Genomic DNA, 26,318 nt, shown 5'->3' on the forward strand with positions numbered 1-26,318 from the left:
TCTGCTTACTCACCTGGATACGTACTGTGTATCCATACTCCGTACGCTAGCAATGGTAGGTAAAAGCTGGGTAGTTCGTACAGGTACGTATCCGTACATCTATCTCATCTCAGACTGATGAGTCGCCATCACCATACACAATACCATACCATACCACACCTACGTATGAGATGGTGCCCAAACGTGTGTACAGCTCAGAGACCAACTGGCCTCCTGCGACGCACCGGATCGTCACTCTCACCGAATGAATGTCTCTGAATCGCTGCTACCCCTGCTGTAATGACGACATCCCTGCGGAACAGCACTATGTGTTGGTGTCGCCTCTTGTGATTGTGATGGGAGTCACCAGAGCCCGCCGCACCGCCAACTCATCAACAGTCCACCAGCCAGCCAGCCCCTCCTCCCGTCTGCCTTCATCTTGGTAGGTATTCTCCTCTCCGACATTTTTAACGGTTAGGTCGCATCCGGCACTCGGCAGGTGGTTCAGCCAGCCAGCCAGCCAGCCTCGTCTGCGTCGGGATGCTACCTCCTTCAAGCTTATACACGTCGTTCGGCGGGTGCATTATGCATGGGAAACCGTGAACAAAACGTTCCCCAAGGATTATACATTTAAAATGGAACTGTAGGAATCATAAAATGAAACGAAACCATGAAGACATCCAGCTAGTAGTATGCGTTGCCCGAATTCCGGTACTCTCTGTACACCTGCCCTCCGCTCCCACGCACGCGGTGCGCTTCAGTGGGCCGACCCGCTGCACCACACCGCTGTGGGTCCTACCGGGCCCGGTAAACACATCCACGTTCGGCTCCGCTCCCTGTACTCTCCAAAAACACGGTCGCCTCAACCTTCAACTTCAACTACGCGACGGACAAGGCAAAAATCCCCCCCGACACTGCATACACACACACACACACACACACCGACGGCAAACGACTCGACCGTCATCGGGGAGCCAACAATGCCGTCGTCAGGAAAACCTGCTCCCGCCCCCGCGGCAGACGCCAGCAAGACCGTCGTCCGCGGCGCCTCCCTCCTCATCATCCTCCAGATCGCCTCCCGCGCCATCACCTTCATCGCCAACCAGCTCATGCTCCGCTTCCTCACCGCCCAGCTCCTGGGCGTCTCCACCCAGCTCGAGGTCTACTACCTCTCTGTTCTCTTCTTCGCCCGCGAGAGCCTGCGCGTCGCCGTCCAGCGCCAGGAGACCCGCCCCGGCGCCGGCGCCTCCGGCAACACCGAGGCCGACACGGATGGTGACGGCAAAGAAGACGACTCCACCGCCGCCGCCCGCCTGGCTCGCGAGAGCCAGGCCGTCGTCAATCTCGGCTACCTCGCCGTCCTGCTCGGCTGCTTCGTCACCGTCGGCCTCGGCTGGCTCTACCTCTCGTCCGCCGACGCCGCCACCGCGAGCACCCCTAACTTCCTCCTCGCCCTCCGCCTGTACGCCCTCGCCGCCGTGCTCGAGCTGCTGTCGGAGCCCTGCTTCGTGCTCATGCAGACCCGCCTGCGCTTCGCCACCCGCGCCTCCGCCGAGTCCGCCGCCACCTTCCTGCGCTGCGTCGTCACCTTGGCCGCCGCCTTCTGGGCCTCGAGGGCCCGCCTCGAGTTCGGCGTCCTGCCCTTCGCCCTCGGCCAGCTCTCGTACGGCGCCACCCTGCTGCTCGTCTACCTCTGGTCCGCCGCCCGCCTCGCCCGCGCCGACGGCTTCTCACTCTTGCCCAGAGCCCTTGGCCCGCCCTCCGACTACCTCGCCTCCTACTTCTACCGCCCCACCGTCAGCCTGGCCTCCAGCATGATGGCCCAGAGCCTCGTCAAGCACGTCCTCACCCAGGGCGACACCTTCCTCGTCTCCGTCCTCTCGACCCCCAAGTCGCAGGGCGTCTACGCCCTGGCCAGCAACTACGGCGGCCTCCTCGCCCGCCTCGTCCTGCAGCCCGTCGAGGAGAGCAGCCGCAGCTATTTCAGCCGCCTCCTCTCGTCGTCGTCGTCGTCCTCCTCCTCCTCGTCCTCCTCCTCCTCCTCGTCCTCCTCCTCCCAAGACACCCAGGCCAAGAAGACGCCCTCCAGGGAGACGCTGGCCACAGCCGGCCAGCACCTCCACACGCTGCTCCGCTTCTACCTGCTGCTATCGTCCGTCGTCGTGAGCATCGGCCCCGTCGCCGCCCCGCCGCTCCTGTCCCTGGTCGCCGGCAGCCGTTGGGCCGGCGAGGGCGCCGGCGAGGTCCTCGCCGTCTACTGCTACTACATCCCGCTCCTGGCCACCAACGGCGTGGCCGAGGCCTTTGTCGCCTCCGTCGCCTCCGAGGCCCAGGTCCACCGCCAGTCGGCCTGGATGGGCGCCTTCTCCGTCGCCTTCGGCTCCGCCGCCTTCCTCTTCATGCGCGTCATGGACCTCGGCGCCTCGGGCCTCGTCCTCGCCAACTGCATCAACATGCTCTGCCGCATCGTCTGGAGCCTCGCCTTTGTCAAGTCGTACTTTGCCGGCCTGGAAACGCCGTTTGAACTCTTGTCATTGCAGCCTAACGCCGTCACTTCTATCCTCTGTCTATCCGCGCCCCACCTGATCCGCCGCGCGACCGGTGTCGTCTCGCCCGCCTCGCCCACCTCTTCCTTCAGGGATCTGATCGCCATCGGCCTCGCCGCCGTGCCCGTCGTCCTTTTGATGTAAGTGTTCTCCCCCCCCCCCCCCCCTCTCTCTCTCTTCTCCTTCTTCTCCTCCTCCTCCATCTCCCCGAATTTCAAAACCCCGTGCTTTCTTTCTTTCTTTGTTTTTTGGTCTGATGCAATCCACCCCGTCGTCTAACATGACCCAGACTTTTCGCCGAACGCAGATTCCTCCTGCAATGTTACAACTCGGCGCGCAGGCCAAAGACTGCGTAGATTACGGGATGGAATCAATGCCAGAAGAAAAAGAATTAGACATTCTCGGATGCAGAAAGCATCAAATAATATAACGGTCCTAATCAAACGTAATCTTGGTGGCCTTCTTGGTCATGTCGACGTCCTTGAAGAAGGCGCCGTAGGTGCTGTGGGCCTTCTTCTTGACGGTGGTGCCGAACTTGAAGAGCTCGTCGGGGACGGGCTGCTTGGCGCCCTTGAGGATGTTGATCAGACTATGGTTTTTGCGCGGCGCGTTAGTGAACTGGCCTCTCTCTCTCTCTCTCTGTTGAATGTCCTCCCGCCACGGTGAGGTCCACTTACGATCCAGAGTGCGCCTTGTCGTGCTCGGTGAAGAGAGTGATGGCCTCGCCCGTCTTGCCGGCACGGCCGGTACGTCCGATTCTGTGGACGTAGTCCTCGATCGTCAAGGGGAACTGTAAACACGGCGAGCGTTAGCGTGGATCGGTCGATTTCAAACCGAGATGGAGGGAGTAGAGGGGGAAACAACTCACAGTAACGTTGATGACCAGCTTCACCTCGGGAATGTCGAGGCCGCGGGCGGCGACGTCGGTGGCGACCAGGACCGGGGTGGTGCCGGCCTTGAAAGCCTCGAGGCTGCGGGTGCGCTGCTCCTGGCGGAGGTCGCCGTGGATGCCGCCGACGCGGATGCCGCGCTGCTGGAGGAAGGCCTCGACGCGGGTGGCCTCCTTCTTGTAGAGGCAGAAGACGAGGATGCGGTCGTTCTTCTGGGAGGCGGTGGCCTGCCACTGCTTGAGCAGCTGCAGGAGCCTCTGCTCCTTGGCGCGGGGGTCGACGACCTCGACCCGCTGGGTGATGCGCGTGTTGGCCTGCAGCTCGACGGCGCCGTTGGCCGTCTCCTTGCCGCTGGAGCCGATGGTGACCTTGACGGGGTCGACCATGAAGGACTCGGCCAGCTTGCGGACGGAGGCGGGCCAGGTGGCGGTGAACATGACGGTCTGGCGGGCCTCGCGGGCCGGCATGTCGCCGAGGATCATCTTGATGTCCTCCTCGAAGCCCTTGTCGAGCATGCGGTCGGCCTCGTCGAGGACGGCGAACTTGACGTCCTGCAGCGAGATGGTGCCGTCCATCATGAAGTCCTTGAGGCGGCCGGGCGTCGCGACGATGACGTCGGCGCCGCGGCGCAGCAGGGCGCGCTGGTCGTCCTTGGACGCGCCGCCGTAGATGCAGATGCTCTTGAGGCCCAGGAGGCTCGACACGTGCTCCATCTGCTCCTGGGTCTGCATGGCCAGCTCGCGCGTCGGCGACACGACGACGGCCTTGATGCAGCGCTTCTTGATCTTGGAGATGCCCTCGACGAGCGGCAGCGCAAACGCCATGGTCTTGCCGGAGCCCGTCTCGGCGACGCCGATGACGTCGCGCCGCGAGAGGGTGTAGGGCCACGAGGCCGACTGGATGGGCGTCGGCTTCTTGTAGGCCGAGAAGGGCTTCTTCTTGATCAGGTCCGTCTCGGGCAGGTAGGAGAACTCAAGGATCGGGCGCAGCGCCGTGGGATTGTCGACCGGGTCTGTCACCGTGATGTTCTCGGCCGTCAGGAAGGCGTCGACCTCGGACTGCGGCAGGGCGGTCAGCGCGGCGGCCTGCTGGTAGCCGCCGAGGACGGCGGCGGTGGGCGTGGGGCCGCTAGCCGTGACGACGGGGACGGCGGCGCTGCCGTTGTTGTTGCTGCTGCTGCTCTGGGCCGCCGCCTCCTTTTCCTTCCTCTTCTTCTCCTTCTTTTGCCTCTTCCTCTCGGCCTTTTCCTCCTCCGTCTCGGCCTTGGCCTCCTCGGCGGCGGCGGCGGCGGCGGGGGCTTCTCCGTCTTGGTCAGCAGCAGCGGCAGACTTTGACTTCTTGTCCTTCTTGTCCTTCTTTTCCTTCTTGCGCTCCTTCTTCTCCTTCTTCTTCTGTTTCTTCAGCTCCGCTACCTCGTCGCTGTCGACATCGCCACCGACGGCGAGGTCCTTGACCTTCTGCTTCTTGGTAGTGACCTCGGCCTCGGCCTCGGTGTCGGCGAGCGAACGTTTCGTGGCGGCCATTGTTGCGGTGAGAGGGGAGGGGGGAGTTGTGAGCGAGCGAGGAGAGTGGCGCTCTTCAATTCGCCTTGGGGTACGGTGAAAAGGGAGATCCAAGGCGCGGGCTTGGCTGGAGGGGATTGGATTGTCTGTCGCAAGAGTTAAAAAAAATAAAAATGGAAAAAAAAACATTTATCGATAAGAAGATAAGGATAAGATAAGGATAAGAATCGAGACCCTGCGCTAAGCTTGTTTCGGCCGAAAGAATAAGGCACGTACCGCCACCTAGTCCACTGGCCACCCGGTTCCAGAATCGGAGCTCGGAACCCACATATCATCCCTCCCCCCACCCGCATCCGTTTCCTTCATCGGTCTCCACCCGTCATTCCCCCGCCTACCACGTCCGCTTCACTGTCCGTCCATCCCTCCATCTTGTCATCCACCCATTCCCATTCGTCTTCCCCTCTTTGAACTCCCCATCGCCCCCCATTGCCCAGTTGTCACTCCTGATGCTACACTAGGAAAGTCTCTTTCCCTTCCGCGGCCGCCGGTGTGTGCCAATCTGACTACCTAGGTGCATGATTCCCCTGGGCCAAGCCATCTGCCACAGAGACCTTCATCAGCTTATAGGCGCTCCCATTTAGGCCATGTGCATTCCCATCACGTCTTCACTCTACCCCCGCCATGCCAAAAACAGCTCGGTTGATTCTGCTACAGGAAACGAGAGAGGAGGGACTGGCTAGCCCTGAACCTGTCTCGGGAAAACCCCGATTCTGCACGCAGTACGGTCCGGGACCATCGGCCTCGCTGCCGGCGACTGATGCAAGCGAGGTGGTGAACAGCACAATATTGACCTGCCGCACACCCACACAGACTCCAGCAGTCGGCCACAGAGGTCGAGGCCCGGGCTATGAGCCAATAGGTCCCTGGGCGTCAGCAAGACGGCCCAACCCTGCAATAGGTAACCGGACAGTATGCAGTATGCAATTCTTCGAGGCATTTCTCCAGCCATCTAGTGACAGATGCACACACACGCGCGCGCGCGCACACACAGAGAGAGAGAGACCTGTTGTCCGACCCTTCAAGATCACCACCAATAGGGTTCGGACGCTGCCGCATGGGGACCGCGACTTGGGTTATCTACACCAAGGGACGGCGGAAGAGCGCATCATCCTGCAAGGCAGCCCATCCGCTCAGGGTCCATCCATTGGCGGTGTCCCCGTGGCACAACTGGGTGCGGCGTTGACCCTTGTTATTGTTCGTCTGTATGAGTGCCCACGTTGCATGTCGACATTGGCAATGCGGTACCCCTCGAGGTGTGTGTGTGAGAGAGAGAAAGAGAGAAAGAACGAGGGGGGGAGGAAGAGGAGGGGGACTATAAGGTAGAATCGATAGCCTCCCCATGACCGAGTGATTCCGTCTTTTCTTCAAATGTCCCGACGAAACTCATTGTCGAAAAAACTCATCATGGCCAGCTGCCAGGTGCAGGGCGAGCCCGACCTCTACGGGCTGGGAATCCGCGTCGCCTTCTACATCCAGTGGTTCGGCGCCATCCTCGTGGAATACCTCGAGGTGGCCGGCCTGCCCGACATGCGCCTCCTCGGCCTGCTGTTCTCGGCCGCCGCCCTCATCGGCCTCGTCGTCAGGCTCTCCGCCGCCACGCTGCAGCCCGCCGACGTCTACATCGTGCTCCTCCTCGCCACCGGCGTCTACCTCTTCCTCGTCCCGCTGTACGCCTGGAAGGTCGTGACCTGCTTCCGGCCTTACTGGGACCCCTTCCGGTGGTCCAGCGAGACGCCGACCCCCGCTTTCAAGGGGCTCAACTTCACCCTGCTCCTGGCCGTCACCTCGCTGGCCATCTGGTACTGGTGCGCCTTCGCGCCGGAGAACCCGTGCTCGTCGGAGCAGTACGGCTTCCTATTCAGCCCCATCAGCCTGGGTAACAAGGGCTTCATCGCCTCCAACGCCATCTTATACCTGGTCATCCTGCTCGCCTGCGCCCTCGTTCTGCTGCTCAAGATCGGCTGCAAGGTGCCGTATTGGCGCGCCAGACGGAAGAAGCGAAGAGTCAGGTTGGCCCCCCTCCCCCGCCCCAGTGTTGGACGTCACGGTCTTGGGCCTGCCAGATGCTGACGTACATTCCTCGGTCCGCAGCAAAACGCACATCGTGGCGGTCAAAGAGCTCAAGACGCTGAGCGACGTGGCCGTCGCGGCGACCCTCACGGCCGCCGTCGAGCTCACCGTCTCGTGGAACGGCATCACCCGCGCCAACTACGTCTCCGACACCGCCCAGGTCCTGCCGCTTCTCGTCAGCGCCGGCTTCCTGGTTCGCATGCTGTTCCTGCACTTCGCCGGCGCGGACGGTGGATCGGACTCGTCCGAGGAGGACAGCAACTACGGGGGGTCACATAGCTACATGACGGAATCGCAGGGCGGGCTGCCCCCGGCGCCGCCTCCCACTCACCCGCGAGGCTAGTGTTGGGTGAGAGCGTGGAGGGGGGGGGGGACTGAATTTGGGATTAGGATTAGGAACCGTATGTAGATAGACATGAATGGGAACATGGATTGCAAACTGCGGACCGGCTGACCATATGCTCGTAGGGAGTTCACGTCTAGAACGGACGGAATCATCTGCACAAAGCCTCACGTGTTCACTTACTTTGGAGCGGCATCGAGTAGCGCTTATTCGTAACGCAATATCAAATGGGTCCATTCGTATCTACCACGCCGCACACGATCTCCGAAGTGGCAACTCGATGGTAAGTAATCCAAGGTACAAATCAGGAGCTAGCCTAAGCGCCTAAACACGGATTGTCCTGAATATATTCTCCTGCGCCAACTACACCTCCATGTATGGCTGTTTGGCCGCCGTAGAGTGCGCGGGACGGTGCGACGCCTGGCGGACAGGGAGGCGGCCTGTCGACGAGAAGTCTGCAAAGGCCATGCTGAAGACCGGTTTGTTCGGGTCTCAAGCCGCGTTCGGCTGACAATGTTATCGGCAGGTTTCCAACTCCGGCATCCCTCAGTCTCACGACGGCGCAGTTTGGGTTTCGCAGTCACGCCGTCGTCGGTCCACTCATTGCAGACTTGAAGCAACCGACACTCGCAAAGGACGCTCACGATGGTCATATGGCGGTGTTGGGACGGCGGCGCAGTGGCAGGACAATGTCGTTCTATGGCATTCTCGTCTCTGTCAGGTCGCTGATAAGCTGGCCACTGAAAACTAAATGGTATTTTCACACTGACGTACAACCCTGCCCCCTCCCCCGAACTAGGCCCTCCTGGCAGAACACATGGAAAAGGCCTGTTTTTCGCGGCAGCGTGTTCACCTCCATGTTGCGATCCTCGTCGCAGTTCGCGGTCGTGGTTGGGAGGCTTTCATCCATATAAGCCCCAAGAAAAACCCATATTTCCTTCCCAGAACTCCAGGTTTTTTTGTTGGAAATCACTGGTGATAAGATGCAAGTAAGAACAACATCGACAAATGTTTCTGTTCGTGCTGGCAATTTCTGCCCGGGCTTCTCCCCCCCGCCCGCAGCGTCCCCTCTGCACTCCCTAAGCCAAACTCCGGTAACGTGTAACGAAAGAGAGACGTCGGTACCGGTTATGCGGAGGCGGGAGTCTCGGTCTTGGCCTCGGTGCCGGCCAGGTTGGTGGGCTTCGCATTAGGGTTCTTGGTGTAGTAGTCGGAGATGGCGGCCTTGATGGCGTCCTCGGCGAGCATGCTGCAGTGCAGCTGAGAATGGGTGTTAGCAAAAGCGTGTGTGTGATGCAACAGCGACTGCCCGGACCGGGTGACATACCTTGACGGGGGGGAGCTTGAGCTCTTGGGCGATCTCTGTGTTCTTAACTCGACCGGCCTGCTCTAAGCTGTTTCACATTTATGATTGGCATGATTCAAACCAGGTGAACACGGTTGGGCAAAGGTGGCTCACGTCATGCCGCGGACGAGCTCGGTGAGGTAGCTGGAAGAAGCGATGGCGGATCCGCAGCCGAAAGTCTTGAACTTGACATCGGAGATGACGTTGGTCTTGGGGTCGACGCGAATGTTGAGCCTATGGGGAGTTGTCAGCGGTTGTTGTTGTAGCAGGTGGCACGCCATGATGCCCTCGCTGGGGGATGGACTTGTTCACGGGGATGAATGTCCGTCGCAATGGTGTCTTACTTCATGACATCGCCGCAAGCAGGCGCACCGACGAGGCCCTGGCCGACGTCCTTGTCGCCCTTGGGCATGGAACCGACATTACGGGGACGGGAGTAGCTGTGCACGGCGGGTTAGCACCCTTTCTCTCTCTCTCAAACGTGATATCCGGGGGTTGCGTACTGGTCAAGGACCTTCTCGTGGTAGGCCCTCGTGGCGCCGAGGGAGGCGGCGGGTGCAAGCTGGCGGGCGGGGAGGGTAGAAGGGCGAACAGAGGTCTCGAGGACCCTGCGGGAGGCGACGCGGAGCGATCTGGAGAACATTTCGGTCGGGGATTCGATGTATGTGAATGCGTGCGTGAATGGGTTGAGTTTTGCAAGAGCCGTTGATGGATAGGTATCGACAGCGGGTGGTTTTTGTTGATACGAGTGAAGTCGCAGAGGTCGGTTTGGGGTATAGGCGACGAATCGAGTTGGCGATGACGACAAAAGGTGGTCAATATAGAAGGTTGGAGAAAGCGGTTCGTAGATGTAAGAGGTGTGTACGAGGGGAGGCGAAGATTCCACCGGACGGGGGAGGCGGATAAATGGAATTTGTTTTCTGGAGAACGGGGATGCGGGACTTGTGACGGCGCAGTCTGCACTAGCAGTACCTAAGATGGCGATCTCGGTGATAGCGGATGAGGCGGACTGGCCAATAGGAGTGTTCAATGACCGTGGATTAAGTCATGGAGTGTGTTGGGGTTGGAGACATTCCAGCACAGCACCAGCTCGGCGCCTCGGAGAAGACAAAATTTCGTCCGTCTCTGCTGCGTTGCACTCGTTATCAGATCCACTCACTGTCTGCCGACGCTGTCCGATTGGACACATTGTGTGAGTCAGCAAAAGCCAAGGCACGTGCCAAAGACCGCCCCACTCGTTTCTCGGCTTTTGACAGCTCTCATCAGTCCCAGCGCGAGTGGCCACCAGTTGAGGAGGTAGGGATCTGGCACCTACAATGGAGTCTTGCCGGCCCGTCAATAATTAGTCATCGTAGTCGTCATCGAACCAGATTCAATCTGATTAGATACGCCGCCGTTGTCGCTGCTTCCCCAGTCCGGGGAAGCCACCCTAGGTACCAGTACTTGATTACACTGCATAAATGAGTACATGCTAAGCCTTGGGATGCAATAAGCTGAATGAGTAATTCGGAGATGCACATAGAAGACATACATGCAACTGGCCCATACAGATGGATGCTTCCTCCCCAAGCTTAGCAACCCCACCTCGCTACGTAATCGCCAAACACTGCTTTGTTCCCCCTCCAAAGCTAAGCTAAGGCAGGGGAAAGCTGTCAACTGTATTCAAACCAGGTCCCTGTAACCAACCAACCCACTGCACTGTACCTACAACTATGTCCCCTTCTGCCTTGTGAGGTTTCGACTGCAGGCGTCCAGTACCACTATAGTAGGTCTTGTAGTTCACTACTACCGCGGGGCAGCTTATTCCAGTTCAGTCCCGCCCTGACCTTCCACCTCGGCTCCTCTTCTCCTTCACCACCGCCACCCACCACCAACAACTCTGCATCAGCTTCAGCGTGGACAGACATAGCCGTCTTGCCTCTCTTTGGTCGTCTGCCTTGTCTTCCCCCCTCCAACACGAGGCTGAGCTTGACCGCACTTAAATCAACGCGCCGTCCACCTCTTCTCCCCGCCGAACTCGGAATAGACGACCTCCACAGCTCGCCACTACGCCGAGACGATACAATAACGACAAGTCCTCGAAAACCACTTGCAACATGGCGTGCCCGCACATCGAGTCCATAGCTTCAGGTAACCTATACCTTACCTTGCTTGACTTAGTCTACGCTCCCTTTCCGGCGTGACGGTACAGAGCTTCTCACTGACTATCCTGCAGCGCTGCAGCCGCCGGCGCCCTCTAACTCCGTCTACCGCGAAGACTGTACCCAGTGCTTTGACTCTATTGTACGTCGAACTCTCGTCACTCGGTGCTGCTGACACCCGCTGATCTCCTTCTCCCTTCGCCAGGACGACCCTGCCGGTCTCGATGTCTGTCTCCAATGTTTCAACGGCGGTTGCGCCGGCGACCGCAACCACGCTCAGCTCCACAGACAGCTCTGGAACCACCCCCTCGTCCTCAACATCCGTCGTACTCGCAAGCTCGTCGTCCGAGACGAGCCCCCCCTGAAGATGTCCAAGCTAGCCATCGCCGCCGAAACCGAGGCCGACCGATACGATACCAAGACCGTCGTCAAGTGCCTTGACTGCAATCAGGGGCTCGACCACTCCACCGAGAAGCTTGCTCCCATCGTCGATGGTATCATGAAAGCCAACACCTTCTCCCGCAAGGAAGAGGTCAAGGCCTGGGAGCAGGAGCTGACCAGCTGTGAGCACATCCTCTTGATGCAGCAGGCCGAGTCTCGGACCATCCAGTCTGGCGATCTCGGGCATTGCTCCGCCTGCGACTTGCACGAGAACCTGTGGCTCTGCTTGGACTGCGGGAACCTGGGCTGTGGAAGGAAGCAGATGGGTGGTGTTGACGGCAATTCCCACGCCCTCGCCCACTCCCAACAGTCTGGCCACGGCGTTGCAGTCAAGCTGGGGTCCATCACGCCCGAGGGAACCGCCGACGTCTACTGCTACAAGTGCGACGAGGAGCGCATCGACGACGACCTAGGCAAGCACCTGGCTCACTGGGGCATCAACCTGGCGAACCAGCAGAAGACGGAGAAGAGCTTGACCGAGATGCAGATCGAACAGAACCTGCGCTGGGACTTCAGCATGACCACGGAGGACGGCAAGGAGCTGAAGCCGCTGTTCGGCCCCGGCTTGACCGGCCTCAAGAACCTGGGCAACAGCTGCTACCTCGCCAGCATCGTCCAGTGTCTCTTCGATACCCCCGCCTTCAAGAACCGCTACTACTTGCCCGATCGCGACCTGCCCAACGTCCAGGAGCCCGCGGCCGACCTTGAGACGCAGCTCCGCAAGATGGCCGATGGCTTGCTCTCTGGCCGCTACTCCAAGGCCGACTCCGACCTTGTCGCATCTGAACACTCCCCCGAGATCGCGCACCAGAAGGGCCTGGCCCCGGCCATGCTGAAGCATCTCATCGGCCGAGGCCATGCCGAATTCTCCACCATGCGCCAGCAGGACGCCTTCGAGCTGCTGCAGCACATATTCAAGCTCGTCTCCCGCTCTCAGCACCCCTCGGACCTGGGCGACCCCACCTCGCCTTTCCGTTTCACTCTGGAGCAGCGCTTGCAGTGTCTCGGCTGCAAAAAGGTGCGGTACTCGTCCAACGAGCAGGACAACATCTTTATCGACGTTCCTCTGGAGAAGGAGCCGGTCGCCGAGGGCTCCGAGACCCAGGGAGACGCATACAAGGCCGTGACCCTGAAGGAGTGTCTCGACAACTTCACGGCCGAGGAGGTGGTGGAACTGACCTGCTCCTCCTGCGGCAGCAAGGACGGGTACACAAAGCGCTCTCTCTTCAAGACTCTCCCAGAGAACCTAGTCGTCAATGCCAGGAAGATGGCCGTCATCAACTGGGTACCCGTCAAGATTGATGTTCCCGTTATCGTGCCGGATGAGCCCTTCCTCCTCGACGACTATCTCTCCAAGGGCCTGCAGGCTTCGGAGGAGACGCTCCCCGACGAGCCCGAGAGCAGCGCTCCCGCGTTCGTCGCCAACGCCGAGGCTGTCAGTCAGCTGGAAGCCATGGGCTTCGGCCGGAACCGTTGCGACCGAGCCTTGCATGCCACCGGAAACTCGGACGCCAACGCGGCCATGGAGTGGCTATTCGCGCACATGGAGGACCCCGACATTGACGAGCCTCTTGTCTTGGACGGCGGCAGCGCTGCAGCGGGAGGAGGCGGCTCGGCCGATCCGGAGAAGATTGAGATGTTGGGAGCCATGGGCTTCTCCGTACCGCAGGCGAAGAAGGCGCTGCGTGAGACCAACGGTGATGTGGAGCGCGCCGTCGAGTGGCTCTTTAGCCACCCGGAGGACCAGGGTATCTTTGACGACGACGACGTCGCTCCGGCCGTCGGATCCGAGTCTGCTGCTGCTCCCAAGAGCGAGGCTGGCAGCGCAGCCACCCCGGCCAAGTATCAACTGCAGTCTATTGCGTGCCACAAAGGCACCAGCATCCACGCTGGGTATGTATATCCCCGCTGTACATGAAACATGCCATGTCGATATGCTGACCTCATTGCAGACACTACGTGGCTTTCATCCGCAAAGAGGTTGACGGCCACCCCCAGTGGGTTCTTTTCAACGACGAAAAGGTTGTCGAGGCAGGCGAGATTGAGGAGATGAGAAAGTTTGCCTACGTCTACTTCTTCAAGCGGGTTTAGTCGGGAATGCAGCAACAACGGCGTTTGGGCTGGGGGGCAGTGTGACGACGGGGGAAAAAGAAAAACAAGAAGAAACAGCCATGAGCTGATGATGTTGGTGGGGAGAAGGGAGGGTGAGAGGCTGGGTTGGATTTTTGCGTCAGTAGACGAAGGAGGATGGGCATTGCAGCATGACGGGGCGCGGCGATATAACCGTGTAGACGAACGAGAAACATGGATGCATGACGGTGTACTCGGTAGAATCAGAGGAGAATCGGGCCCGGCTCTAGTATAGAGCCACCGCCACCAGATTACAAAAAAAGCGTGCTTTTCTTTTCTGCGAGGCGAGACGATTAACCGACTGGCTGTCTCCAGTCCAAGCCCGTGGCCCTCTTCGTTTGTGCCCCGTGACAAAGTCGAGATTATACAAAATCCTTGGATAAAACGCCCAAGACGCCGCCCTTTCCCATACAACATGCGCGAAAGCGCTCATCTTTTTTCCCGTTCGGGTTTCACGGCGGCTCCGGCCGCTACTGACCGATGGATGCCGCGCCCGTCGCATCCATTGTACATTCCGTTTCCGTTTCCTACTGTCATTGCTGCTGCTGCTGCTGCTGCTGCTGCTGGCCCCCCGCCGCGTAGCTTGTACTCAGTCGGCCAAGCGGTAGCTGACGAGGGTGTCGACGCGGTGGTTGCTGGTGCTGAAGCCGCGCAGCTGGACGCGCTCGCCGTTGACAATCTCCTTTGCGTCGCTGTCGCCCCACTCGACGGGCACCTCCGAGTCGGCGTCGGCGTAGACGAGCACGTTGAAGGTGCAGTCGCCGCCGAGCTGGGGCAGGAAGGTGACGGACGCGGTGATCTGGCGGAATATGGCGGCGATCTCAGCCTGGATCTCCTGCTCCGTCTTTTCGGGGGCAGCGGCGTCTGCGTCGGCCGCGGCTGCGTCGTTTTCCTGGTCGGCCGGTTTTGATGACGACGACGATGTCTTGGATGTCTTGGACGACTTGCCAAAGATGTCGACGTCGAACTGCCATCGCTCGACGTGCTCGCCCGTGTCTTTGTCCGTGATGACGATGACCAGCTTGGAGATCTTGCCGCGGAGCATCCAGCGGTCGAGCTGGCCCATGATCTTCTTGATGTACGCCCTGACCTGGTCGTCCGAGGAGACTGTGGGGGATGTCGCGTTAGCTCTCGATTCGGCGGGGTAGGATGGGCATAAAAGAACGGAGGGGTCGTCGGCGAACCTAGCATGTTGAGGCCGTACTTCTTGACGCTGTCGGGCGAGGACTCTATTAGCGGATGATTCTTCCAAGGCGGGAGCGAAGAGAGGGAAGTGACATACGCTGAAAAGTCTTCAGCCGGATAGACGCCTCGTTGGAAGCTGGAGGGGAGAGAAGGTTAGATCGGAACGCATGCTGGCGAGGACTCGGGAGAGAGGGAGGAGGCTTCCTACAGGATTGTGTGGATGGAGTATTGGAACTGGAAGCCGAGCCCGAGTTAGCTCTTTTGCCCCGCGATTCGCCGAGGAGGGAGAGGGGGTTGGGAAGACTGACGAACTCGGCGACGAGCTTTGCGCTGCCCTTCAGTGCGAGCTTGTGCACCTTGGACTTGTCCGACTTGTCGGTCTTGTCAGCCTTGACGGCCTTGGCGGGCTTGACGGCCTTGGAGGCTCTGGCGGGCTTGGGCTCGGAAGCCATCGCGATGGAACGTATGTGTGGACGAGAGGGAGATCAGGGAATTGATCGGCGGCTCGACAGAGGCAATGGGCGGACTCGAGGGTTCGACGGAGGCGATTGCGCGGCGTGGCGATGTCGGAGGAGGAGGAGGCTGTCGTTTGTTTACTTTGGCTTTTCGGGGTCGAGAATTGATTTTGGGGCCATTCGGTTGCGGGGTGATTTGATATGGACCATTGATGGGCGGGCGGGTGAGCTGCCCCTTAGCACGGGCCGACATGGGGTGTTGCTCAATCCCACTGTCACTTCCACTGTCACTGTCACTCTCACCCTCACTCTCACGCTCTCTCTCATTCTCACTGTTACACTTACTCTCACCCTTACACTTTCTCTCACTCTTACACTCACTTCCACTGTCGTTCTCACTTTATTCTCAGTTCATTCCCACTCTCGTATGATAAGACATACGAAATGAAGCCGCCATTGGTCTAGGTAGCAAGATCGTTTCCATTACCGCTGCCCTGACACGCAGTAATTCCATATACACATCCAAATACATACAAGCATTGCAGCAGTGCCCTCATGCCATCATCCATTGCAGACGCTCACAGTCTTTATAGCCACTTACATAGTAACAGAAAAGGCACCACAGGTCTTGTCATACACTTCACCAATGAAGAAAGCGTTGATCGTCCAAACCCCTCACTGAACAACACACTGCGGTCAACCATCTTCGTTACGGTACATAATTCCTAACTGTAGGCACATTTGTTTATTTGTGCCTTGAGTGGAGGTCTGTGTTCTTCTCTTGCAGTCCATTTATAAGACAATAACCGCCGATTCCTGAGTCATCTTTTTCCTAACAAACCAAACAAACCAACCACCACGCTCCCAAGTCTTCTAACTTCCAACTTCCAACTTTCAACTACAACGAAAACATACACCAAAACCACATCAAATATTCAATCCCGAATATGCCTTCTCTGACGGATTTTCCAGCTGGGCTTCTTAGCCTGATACTTCGTGGATTGTCACAGGCGGATCTTGCTTCGCTCTGCAAAGTCCAATCCACCCTGCGCGAAGCAGCAGTACCACTGCTCTACGAAAACATTCACTTTCTTTGGACCGAGACGAATATCCCACCCATCATCCAATTCCTCTGAAGCATTCTCGCCTCCCCGGACTTGGCACTACACGTCCGTCATCTCAAGCTTCTAGGCTCGGGTTTTCACGAGCGTGAGCCAACGCCCAAAATCCCCGTGGATCCAGATTCGATCGGCCCGCTGATCAGTGCAATTGAGAGTTTATGCTTGCCGTATGAATTATCTTGGGTCGAACAGCTCCGTGCAGGAGAGATGGACGCATTAATAGCGCTCCTCTTCACACAAGTCCCAAAACTAAAAAGTCTGCGCATGGAGCCCAACTTCGGTCAAGAGGTTCGGTTGTTCAGTAACGTCCTTCGATCGGCTCTTTGCGACCACAATGGCACCGACCTTCCTGATTTCAAGGATATTCATACCGTAGTCTTCCAAGGCTCCTATCGTCGATCTCGTTTCGGTCGATTTACGGAAACCGAGAAGGTTCTACCATTTTTCTACCTTCCAACTTTGCGACAGCTCGAGGCATTCATTGACACGCCGCGCCGTGGACCTGTCGAATGGCCAATCAGTCCGCCCAGACTATCAAACCTCGCATCATTGGAGCTATGGCTGCTGCGAGAAATGTCACTCGAGCAGGTGCTGCGTGCGACACCCTGCCTCAAGTCTCTTACATGGCATTGGGCTTACAAGGCTGTAAGCAGCGAACTACCTTGAGGTCCAATCATCAATCTCGACATGATTGTATCTACTTTGGACCATGTGAGAGGCACGCTGGAAAACTTGAAAATTGTCGCCGCCGTGGATCGCGGGCCGAGCAACCTTGAATACGACTCCATGGAGATGCGCGGACATCTACGCCCTCTATCTGCCTTCCAGTTGAAACCCCTTCAAATGCCATTGCCATTCTTTGTGGGGTTATCAGTAGACCGTGGTTTGCAGTTTGGACACGTGGTTCCGACATCGGTAGAGCATCTGGCCGTCTCAGAAGACTTCCCAATCCATGACTATGATTGGGAATATGAGGAGATCGTCGACCGATTGCTTGAATATATAGGAGGTCTACGATCGTCTGAAGATCAGTTACGAAGTCTGCATTTGGTGTCAAACTATGACTCCTTCGACTGGATCACTGGCGATAGGCAGGCTAAGGAGAGAGAGGGCCTAATAGATGCTTGTTCAAAGCACGGAGTTGAGTTTGGGATAGTTCATCAAGATTAAAACAGAAGAGGAACACATACCGTCAGAGGAAGCTAGATACGAGGATAAGATAATGGAAATATAGAAGTAATAGTGAAGTGATATATATGAACATGGATAAGAAAAGCAGGTAAAAGAATAAACAAATTTAAGAAACCTTTTAGAAGAAAAAGAAGAAAAACAAAACCCCGTAAAGTACTACTAACAATCTTGCCCCTTTGATACGAACCTATTCCTTGAATCATGGTTCTATTACTATCAAAAAAAAAACAGTCTTAGGTAAAGAGAAATTGATTACTGGTCTTCATCTCATTATCCCTGACACAAACTAATCTTCCTTGGGTATCCATCAGCTAACCCACCAGCCAGAGTTGACAGGCCATACATCCACTCATCGCCTCTTTCATCCTCGGCTATTTCCAAAACAATGACTCTGAGGCCTACTTCTGGCCGACGAACAAAATCAGCGCAACCCCAATAGTATGCGCTCTTTCTAATTCATCAGCTCTGGAGTCGTAAATGTGTGTTTCTGTGCACTTACATCATCATCATCATCGGTTGGGGTGTTGCAGGGATCAATTGCATAAACACCCAGATCTTTGTTCAGTTTGATGCCTCTCTGAACTGTCGTTACACGAGCATTCATCTTACTCAGATCTGCGTCCCGTTCGGGATAGATATTGTAAAATGCATAGGCAACTAACTGCTCACCACATTTCCCGCCGTTCCAGTGCTGATCATTCTTTCTGTCGGCTTAGGGGACATTGTGCATGAAGGTTTGCTGGCACAGGTCGAGTTGTTGTTTTACTATGTTCGCCCGGGGCCGAGAATCAGGGTTTTCGGGATCCCCATAAGAGAAGGATGTTTGGCCTTTTTGCAACAATAATAGGATAATTTCGTCTCCATACGCCAATACCGTCATGTTGGCTTGTTGTCTCTATGTATGTTGTACTTCTTCTCATCTGCCAATAATTCCATCTCTTTGTAAGCCTCAATGACTAGGCTGGTAAGCTGTTCATCACTAATGTGGGCTACATCAGTTGCCTGCTTAAATTTAAGATAGCTAGAGAAAAGAAAAGAACGTTTATCCCCAGCCCTCTTGCCTCCTGTGTCTGCTCCGTTATTGTCTAGAGGCCATGAGCGAAACAGAGAGAAGTCGAGCTGAATTCCGAGTCTCCCAGGAGTATGTTCTTTAGAGACATCCCAGGCGAATAGGAGATGAGCGAGAGAGAGAATAAGACAAAAGACCCAGAAGGGACAAGACTTATAGGCAAGGTGACTCATAATGAACTCGTTTTGCTGCCGTCGTTTCAATGTCGTCGTGGTCGTTCCCTGGCGCCGGTGTATTCATTTACGGCCTTGATATATTCAAAAGGAAGGAAAATACTCCGTTTATCAGGGGTCCTCAACCCGTTACGACAGGTGTGACTCCTTAAATAGGAGAATTAGAATATGTTAGGAAGGAATGATCATACCACAAAAACAGAGATATCTAGTATAGAGAATTTGTGAAGGATAGATATAGATAAGTGTGTTAAAGTTCCATGTTAGCATATGCCCTCCCGTTCCAATTTCCCCTCCTCATAAGCCAACCGCATGATCAATTCAGTCTCACTAACGAAAGCGTACCGCCGAGCTCGTAGAGTGGCAGTCCGGCTTCTCAGAAACTAAAATTACTCTATGGGTATTGCGCAGGTGACTCTAACCGCAGGTGGCTCTGACCGCAGGTGACGAGCTGAACCTGGTGATGGCCAAGGAAGCTCCGCAGCCGTTAGTCTCCAACAAGCGCAGGGGTATCAGACATGCATGTTGTCAAAATTACATGTAAAATATCCTAGGCCGTACGGAGCTGGCTAGATAATTATCTCCCGCACCTGGTTTCTACAAAGTACCAATAGTTAAACGCTTATTCCACTTAAAGATCCTGGGCCTTACGATTGCCGCCCTGCCAAGACACATGTTAAGAATGCCATTAGGTATATTGTAGAAATGCTGGATCTTCCCATGTATCTTTAGCTTGCTATGCCGCAACTAATCACAGCATGTCCTAATAACCCACTTTACCAGCGGCTCGAGAACGCCGCTCAGTCCGTTGCAGTAAGAAATAAAACCATGAACCAACAGACAGATCTACATCAAGTTTCGGAACAGGCCCAACTTGTCTATAGCGTCTGTATGTGACCGTCCTATGATTATTTTGAATTACCGGCGGAGCGGCTGTGTCGGCCCGTTTTACGACGCAAACCTTATATAAGTAGTAATAGATAGTGGACGTAGTATTTTTCTACAAAAGCATTTTCATTTAATCCTATTGTAGTGGTGTCTGCGTCTTTCAAGGTTTCGAAACCATTTGGCATCTACTGTTATTTTTTCATCTACTTTCTTTGTATGATTTTGTTATAGTGGGCGACCAAAATCTTCACTTTCTGTTTATCCGGCCTCCATGCTGCTTTCGTGGTGGCAATGTGCCACCATCGCCGTGGCCATCGGTCCAGTATCTGGTCTGGCTGTCCCATATTACTCCAGCAATGCTTCGATGCCTATCTTGTCATCAAGGCAAAGTCTTGAGGACTTTGACCCGGATGATCTATCATACATCCAGAAACTTGCCGCGATCGGTGACTCGTATTCGGCGGGCATCGGCGCAGGCAACAGGCTTGGTAGTATCGTGAATGCACTCAACCCTCAGAGTAGTAAGTGCCAACTCTCCAGTATCTTTAATTCCAAGTTACACACTATGAACACTCATACGAAATACAGACTGGGCCTGCAGTCGATATGATCAATCTTACCCGTCGTTCGTCGACGGAGACGTGCGACTTGGCAACCGCGCGACACGCAACTTTCAGTTTAAGTCGTGTTCTGGCGCAACGTCAAGCGAGGTGATCGAGCATCAAATTCCCAAGTTGAATGGAAATCAAGATGTAATTCTTCTTTCTGCCAGTACGTATGAAATCGAGAAACGTTTTCTTTCTAGCTCGCGGTGGCATATCACAACTCGTTCCATACATATCGATCACGTCTTGTCAGTTGCGGTTTCGATTCACCCCGGAAGTTTTGTGCCATACTTGTCTAATAATTATATTGAAAGAAACTGCTCTTAGATGATCTGACAACATCTCGTTTATTAGGTGGCAACGATATACAGTTACTGGAGATCCTAAACCAGTGCATCTTCCAATAGGGTGTCCTTTCCAAGAGCCAGGTCTTGATCGCAAAGGCTGCTGCCCTTGAAAAGCAACTAGATTAGGCCATTGATTATGACTGGGACAAACTTGCATTGGGTTGTGAAGGGCAACTAGCCGAGAGTGGCCGACTCATCGATAGCGCCACCTTTGCCGGAAATCTCGATAAAGTCATTGCGGCTGCGCAAAGCAAGTTGTCCCTAAAGTAAGTCCCTAATGTAACACGCTGTATTTCAGGCGGTTCAAAGATCACAACCGGCTGATATGAGACTTTCAGCGGCATGATTTACATGACAGGGTAGGTTGATGTTCTCAATATCCACCTGAGATAATGATTTTGACAACTTGACTTTCCAGATATGCGAAGTTCTTTGCCACCGATATGTCATCCGAGTGTGACGACGTTACATGGTCGACATGGCTCAACGTTAGTTCTTTTTCTCCACCCGAATGCTTAGATGAAGGATTTTGGTAACGGCTAACCTTTATATCGGCAATAGGAGTTGTACAACAAATTCAAGCTGGAAAAGGCATACCTTACACAAGGCAGGCGTCAGAAGATGAATGAACTAGTCGAAAAAGTCAACAAGAAATTGGTGGGTATCATTGAGTTTACATGAGAATCCCTTGCTAACAGTTTGTTGTCCAGGCCGAAGCGGTGGAGCGCGCCGGCAATAGTGTTAAGTTCATCGACTATGACAAGTATGTCGGGTACTACGGTGGCCGCTACTGCGAAGCTGGAGTCGACGAGTCTACCTCTGAAGCCAAGACCAGGTAAGTTCTCGGATCAAGCACTCTTTTCAACAGTGCTAATGAGTGTGTTTAGAACTGGTCTCATGTTCTACGAGCTTAACACCTGGGACCCTCTCGGCTCAAGCCCTTGGAAGCGAAGCAACGATGATGCTTTGAAGGGAAAGTTTGACTGAGAACAAGACATCATGGCACAGGTCACACTACTTCTTGAACCCGATGCTGAACTGGCTCACAAGGACCGAATCGAGGGCGACGCCTCAGCCGCGTCTATTCCAGCGTCTGCTGATAACGACAATTTTACTACTGCCGATTTTGAGATTCAAGTGCCTAGCTTTCTTCCTGATGGGTAAGTATCTGTTTCAAAGCCTTGTATCATCCTCAAGCTGCCCTTCTCACTTCTGATGAGCGTTTGCTAATTCTGCTTGCAACGAAAGATACGGCCGCGTCTTCCACCCTCAAATTCTCCTACACGCCATTATTGCCTAGAGAATCATATTTGAGATGGTCAATGATAATATTAAGAGAAAAGGAAGTCTTCCTCTCGTACCAGAAGTTGCGTCATTCGGTACCTGCGAACTCGAACCATCTTCTCCGGCAACTCTGCGCTACAAGAGAACCAAGCCTGGAAAAGAGGTGAAACCTGGCACGGAACTGCGTATCCTCGGCGTTGGAGACTCCATAACTGTGGGATTCCTAAGCGATCGCAATGGCGGCGATGGCAACGGTTACAGACTCCAACTTCGCGACGATCTTTCCAGTAAGTCATGGAACCCCTATCGGCCTTTTCCGCACGATTAGTTCATAAATTAACAATCTCTGTTTGAAGAGGATAAAGTTGTCTTCGCGGGCAGTGAGACCATGTCAGGCACAATGGATGGCAACCGTTTTGTGAGTCTTCCACTATGATGAATCTTGTGATATGGTCCATCCCCGGCCGCTGACCAGATATACTTTCTCACAGGGCGCATGGTCCGGTCAGACAATTCAGCATATATCTGATCACATCGGCCCATCCCTAAAGCAACGGCCGAACATCGTGCTAGTTCATGCAGGCACCAACGATATGAACCCTAGTCTTGACACCGCTAAGCAAGGCAACGACCCCAAGGGCGCGGCCGACCGTCTGGGAAAGCTGCTCGACAAGATCATTGAGGCCTGCCCGGACGCAACAGTTCTTGTGGGTATGATAATCAACACATGTGATGAAAAACAGTCTCCTGCAACCAAGGAATATCAGCAATTGATTCCAGGGGTCGTCAAGAGCCGCAAAGACGGCGGAAAGCACATTCTCGCTGCAGACTTTACTACCTTTGAGACGAGTCACCTCCAAGACTGTATACACCCATCTAATGACGGATACAAGCTTTTTGGAAGCTACTGGTACGACTTCATTACCCAGATCCCCAAGGATTGGATTCAGAAGCCCGTCGGCGATGGCCCTAAAGACGATGGAAATAACGGCGGTCTCGACAAGAACATTCCCGCTCCGGACTGGGGTGCTGATCCAGTCACACCAACTACTCCTGACACGGTTCGTGGCGCGTATTTGAACGCGCGCCCGGTCGAGACGCACACTTGTAACGCGAAGCCCTTCTGGGGGGCCGGTGGTCAAATTGCACTTGGAAACATCGGCCGCAACGGAGACTGGAAGTACAAGAAGAACTGGGTGGAGGCCGGAAAGGTCGCTGATGGGCTCCATCGAGACCCCCGATTCGTCAGGTTAGCAGTCGGAACGAGCGGTGGTAACAAGGGCGAAAGCTAACACCTATCTGTCTCAGACTTCACGACATGAATGGCGACGGAAAGGCCGGTAAGAAACCCCACACCCTTGACCTCTCTAGCCTTGTTACATTTTGTCCGCGAGATGAGAGACTGATTCATGCTCTGAGGTTGCAGACTATGTTTGGATTCATCCTGACACCGGTGAAATCCGCTGCTGGATTAATAACCTCCCCGAGCCGTGGAGCAAGGCCGGTACCAACGACGACATCATCGGCAGTGGTGCCGGCCCTGCAGATTTGGTCTTCATAGCTGTAAGTTCAGTCACTATGTCTTGAGGTATTAGTACAGAAACTGACAGAGATGCAGGACATGAATGGTGACGGTGTGAGTTTGAGGCCCAACCTCTTTAATCAGATTCATAACTGACTGCTGTCGTAGCTCGAGGACTATATGGTCGTTAACAGGAACAACGGTTCCGTTGAGATCTGGTGGAACTACGGACCGGACGACAGCTGGGTCAACGGATGGAAGTTCGTGGAAGGCGGCGAGATTGCGTCGGGCGTTCCTCACGCCAATTGGGAGACTCTCCGGTTCCCTGATATCAACGGTGACGGTAGAGCAGACTACGTCTATATCGGTGAGGGTGGTGCTCTCCAACATCACTTGAATACCGGATCCGTCGGTGGCCAGGATGTTTTGTTCCTCGCACAAGGCGGAATCGCAAGTGGAGCCGTCGACGACATATCGAGGCTTGTGTTTGCGGATGTGAGTTTGGCTTCTCTGCAATTGACTAGATGGACTGCTAAAGAAAACCAACGCACAGATGAACGGAGATGGCCGTGACGGTAAGCTTCTACGACTTCTATAACGTTGCACCAGCTGATTATTCCTAGACTATCTCATTTGGGATGACGACGCCGGTCTGACTGGCTTTTTGAATCAGCCAACTCAAAAAGAAGGCGTTCCATTGTACTCCGTACATTGATCAAGAGCCAGCGAAGACGCTTGCCGACGGCATCTCTCAAAAGCCCGAGTCCATTCGGCTTGCAGACTTGGATGGGTGAGATTGTCCACATCACCGTCAGCGTCCAAGGATCTACGAATGCTGACAGTTGTGTCAAAATAGTGACGGCAAGGATGATTATGCTTATATCGATGACGACGGTGCCATCTGGCTGTGGTACAACCGCGGTGGCGGTCACACCAGCATGTTGATAGATGGCCTTCGCTTTGCGGATATCGACGGCGACGGCGTGAGTTCTTTTTCTCCCGAAGAGAAGCATCTTCAGACTGACGTGTACATTACAGACCGACGACTACGTTTGGCTTGACCCAGAGACAGGTGCTCCGATCGTGTAGTAAGTATCCATCACATGAATACCCTGCCTCACAGGATGCTTACTTCTGCACAGTACCAACTACGGCTACAACGCGAACGACGAAGCCTTCGGATACCGGTGGATTCCGTTGAACGACGGCAAACCAATTGCTTCCGGAGCTGCCCCGGCATCCCAAGTAACATTTGGTCGCATCACTGGGTACGGTACCTCTTCATCCCCATATCTCAGAAAAATTTCTCATCAGAGCAAAACCTTGCAGCAACGACAAAGCTGACTACATTGTTGTGGACCCCGAATCCGGCAAACTCTCTGTATGGCAAAACATGGGCCCTGGCAAGAATAGCCCCGATAATTGGGGGTGGAATGAGATTAATGTCGATGCTTCTGGGTTGGGTCCCGGCAAGAATGTCAGGATTGCTGACATTGACGGCGATGGCGTGAGTACATCCTCAACAAGCGGCCCTTGGCTTGCCTTGTTAAGAGAGCAATCTGGACATCGAAGACTGATATATCCATAGTGGGACGACTATATAATGCTGAACAAAAAGGGCGGCACGACCATATACAGAAACATGTACTTGAACTCTGAGGAGGATCACGTATGGAAACCACTCCCTGCGGCGGACGCCGAGGGCATTGGCCAACGACCGGATGAGATTTCGTTCCATGACATCAACGGGCAAGATTAACCTTCTCATACGCCTTTGGCCACAAGTTCTAACAATTATACAGCGACGGAAAAGCCGACTATGTTTGGACGAGACCGCACGATGGTGCCGTTTTCGCCTGGTACAACAACTACCCGAATCAGCCGGCCTGGCTTCCACAGGGCCAGATAGCCGAAGGTTGGACTTCGGGACACTTTGTCAAGTGGGCTTCGATGTACCTCAAGCGGTTCGAGAAGCTGGCAAAACCTTGGACGAGTTATCTTGCGGTGAGGCCATCAGATGGCGCCCTTGCTGTTTGGTTCAACGGTTGCAAATTCGGAGACCACGGCCCCCCTACTACATTGGCGCCTCACTCTAAGGCCAAGTCATCGTCTATTCAATCGTTCTCGAACGGCATAGTTTCATCGACTCCTTATAACTCTTCCTACCCATTCGCAAATACCTCCAAACCACTCAAGAGTGCCTCTAAGCCTATTATTAGGGCTCGATTGCAACATCTCACTTAAGAAATCTCGTTATAGGGAATATTTTGTATATATTTTTCTACGTCACTTCAACTTTTTTCTGATTTAATCCAACCATTGTTAACCGGTCTTCCCTGGAAGGCCTATAACGTCATTAGTGGTATCGAACCTATGTGAAATGAAACGACACTCTAGCTGATTCAATGCACCTGGACGAGAGGTCAGTGTCGTTTGGAAGGGGGCTCGAAATCAGGGGGGAGAAAAGGGGAATGATTGTAAACGATTTTGGTGGAAGTACGGTCTGTGATAGTAATGTAGTGGGGTTGCTATTTTTGGGTGGTTGTTAGGGATGAAGAGGTTGTTGTTAGTTCGTGATATTTAATGTTAGGTGGTAGCAATATCTGGGTCGGGTTGTCATGTATGTTAAGCTTGGCTGTGATAACTATGAACGGGCGAATGATATATAAGGTTTTCACCGTAGAAATCCAACACCTAAATGAAAGGCTTCTCGATGCTTGACAACCCGCTAACAGTTCTAGAGTGAGATGCCGCACGGTGTTTAACTGTGGCGTGACTGCCATGCCGTGAACCTCTCAACCCTTTATGATTCCCGTGGTGACACACACAACTTAGACTCTGTGTACACCAGATTCAATAATGATGATTCTGGCCACTGCTCGCCTCAGCTTGTAGTTCGTCCGGCATTCCGGACAATTATCAAAGAGTATAAAAGCGCACAGATGATGCAGTATGTACAAACCCAAGGAACCCCAGCTTTACAGCATTTTCCACTCTAACGAAAGTTACATTTACGCCAAAATCAACCTCA

General features: G+C 54.8%; 9 protein-coding genes across 9 annotated transcripts; 6 read left to right on the plus strand and 3 right to left on the minus strand.

Moving 5' to 3' along the window:
• Positions 1-959: 959 nt before the first annotated feature.
• On the plus strand, positions 960-2,669 carry GLRG_09220 (uncharacterized protein; the record flags this gene model as incomplete). Its single annotated transcript, XM_008099905.1, has 1 exon — positions 960-2,669. One exon carries the CDS (start codon positions 960-962, stop codon positions 2,667-2,669), a length of 1,710 nt encoding a protein of 569 aa, XP_008098096.1.
• Positions 2,670-2,960: 291 nt separating this feature from the next.
• GLRG_09221 (DEAD/DEAH box helicase) lies at positions 2,961-4,938 on the minus strand (the record flags this gene model as incomplete). The annotated part of the gene is made up of 3 exons (XM_008099906.1): positions 2,961-3,114; positions 3,203-3,315; positions 3,394-4,938. The coding sequence occupies 3 exons, from the start codon at positions 4,936-4,938 to the stop codon at positions 2,961-2,963; spliced, it is 1,812 nt and encodes a 603-aa protein (XP_008098097.1).
• A 1,443-nt stretch (positions 4,939-6,381) lies between these two features.
• Positions 6,382-7,390, plus strand: GLRG_09222 (uncharacterized protein; the record flags this gene model as incomplete). Its single annotated transcript, XM_008099907.1, has 2 exons — positions 6,382-6,986; positions 7,069-7,390. The coding sequence occupies 2 exons, from the start codon at positions 6,382-6,384 to the stop codon at positions 7,388-7,390; spliced, it is 927 nt and encodes a 308-aa protein (XP_008098098.1).
• Positions 7,391-8,518: 1,128 nt separating this feature from the next.
• Positions 8,519-9,378, minus strand: GLRG_09223 (FeS cluster assembly scaffold IscU; the record flags this gene model as incomplete). Its single annotated transcript, XM_008099908.1, has 5 exons — positions 8,519-8,650; positions 8,718-8,784; positions 8,850-8,969; positions 9,080-9,175; positions 9,239-9,378. 5 exons carry the CDS (start codon positions 9,376-9,378, stop codon positions 8,519-8,521), a joined length of 555 nt encoding a protein of 184 aa, XP_008098099.1.
• A 1,453-nt stretch (positions 9,379-10,831) lies between these two features.
• GLRG_09224 (ubiquitin carboxyl-terminal hydrolase) lies at positions 10,832-13,408 on the plus strand (the record flags this gene model as incomplete). Its single annotated transcript, XM_008099909.1, has 4 exons — positions 10,832-10,865; positions 10,951-11,018; positions 11,082-13,210; positions 13,270-13,408. 4 exons carry the CDS (start codon positions 10,832-10,834, stop codon positions 13,406-13,408), a joined length of 2,370 nt encoding a protein of 789 aa, XP_008098100.1.
• A 628-nt stretch (positions 13,409-14,036) lies between these two features.
• Positions 14,037-15,084, minus strand: GLRG_09225 (HORMA domain-containing protein; the record flags this gene model as incomplete). The annotated part of the gene is made up of 5 exons (XM_008099910.1): positions 14,037-14,554; positions 14,632-14,660; positions 14,730-14,768; positions 14,841-14,866; positions 14,941-15,084. The coding sequence occupies 5 exons, from the start codon at positions 15,082-15,084 to the stop codon at positions 14,037-14,039; spliced, it is 756 nt and encodes a 251-aa protein (XP_008098101.1).
• Positions 15,085-19,800: 4,716 nt separating this feature from the next.
• GLRG_09226 (kinetoplastid membrane protein 11) lies at positions 19,801-21,468 on the plus strand (the record flags this gene model as incomplete). Its single annotated transcript, XM_008099911.1, has 7 exons — positions 19,801-20,050; positions 20,118-20,300; positions 20,651-20,747; positions 20,900-20,969; positions 21,043-21,138; positions 21,192-21,316; positions 21,369-21,468. The coding sequence occupies 7 exons, from the start codon at positions 19,801-19,803 to the stop codon at positions 21,466-21,468; spliced, it is 921 nt and encodes a 306-aa protein (XP_008098102.1).
• A 12-nt stretch (positions 21,469-21,480) lies between these two features.
• On the plus strand, positions 21,481-21,781 carry GLRG_09227 (uncharacterized protein; the record flags this gene model as incomplete). Its single annotated transcript, XM_008099912.1, has 2 exons — positions 21,481-21,641; positions 21,730-21,781. The coding sequence occupies 2 exons, from the start codon at positions 21,481-21,483 to the stop codon at positions 21,779-21,781; spliced, it is 213 nt and encodes a 70-aa protein (XP_008098103.1).
• Positions 21,782-21,796: 15 nt separating this feature from the next.
• On the plus strand, positions 21,797-25,531 carry GLRG_09228 (uncharacterized protein; the record flags this gene model as incomplete). Its single annotated transcript, XM_008099913.1, has 13 exons — positions 21,797-22,052; positions 22,122-22,183; positions 22,257-23,014; positions 23,074-23,105; positions 23,192-23,328; positions 23,456-23,782; positions 23,974-24,077; positions 24,144-24,270; positions 24,326-24,375; positions 24,430-24,555; positions 24,617-24,794; positions 24,876-25,018; positions 25,090-25,531. 13 exons carry the CDS (start codon positions 21,797-21,799, stop codon positions 25,529-25,531), a joined length of 2,742 nt encoding a protein of 913 aa, XP_008098104.1.
• Positions 25,532-26,318: the final 787 nt, after the last annotated feature.

Source organism: Colletotrichum graminicola, assembly GCF_000149035.1.
Source record: "Colletotrichum graminicola M1.001 genomic scaffold supercont1.46, whole genome shotgun sequence".
NCBI lineage: Eukaryota > Fungi > Ascomycota > Sordariomycetes > Glomerellales > Glomerellaceae > Colletotrichum > Colletotrichum graminicola.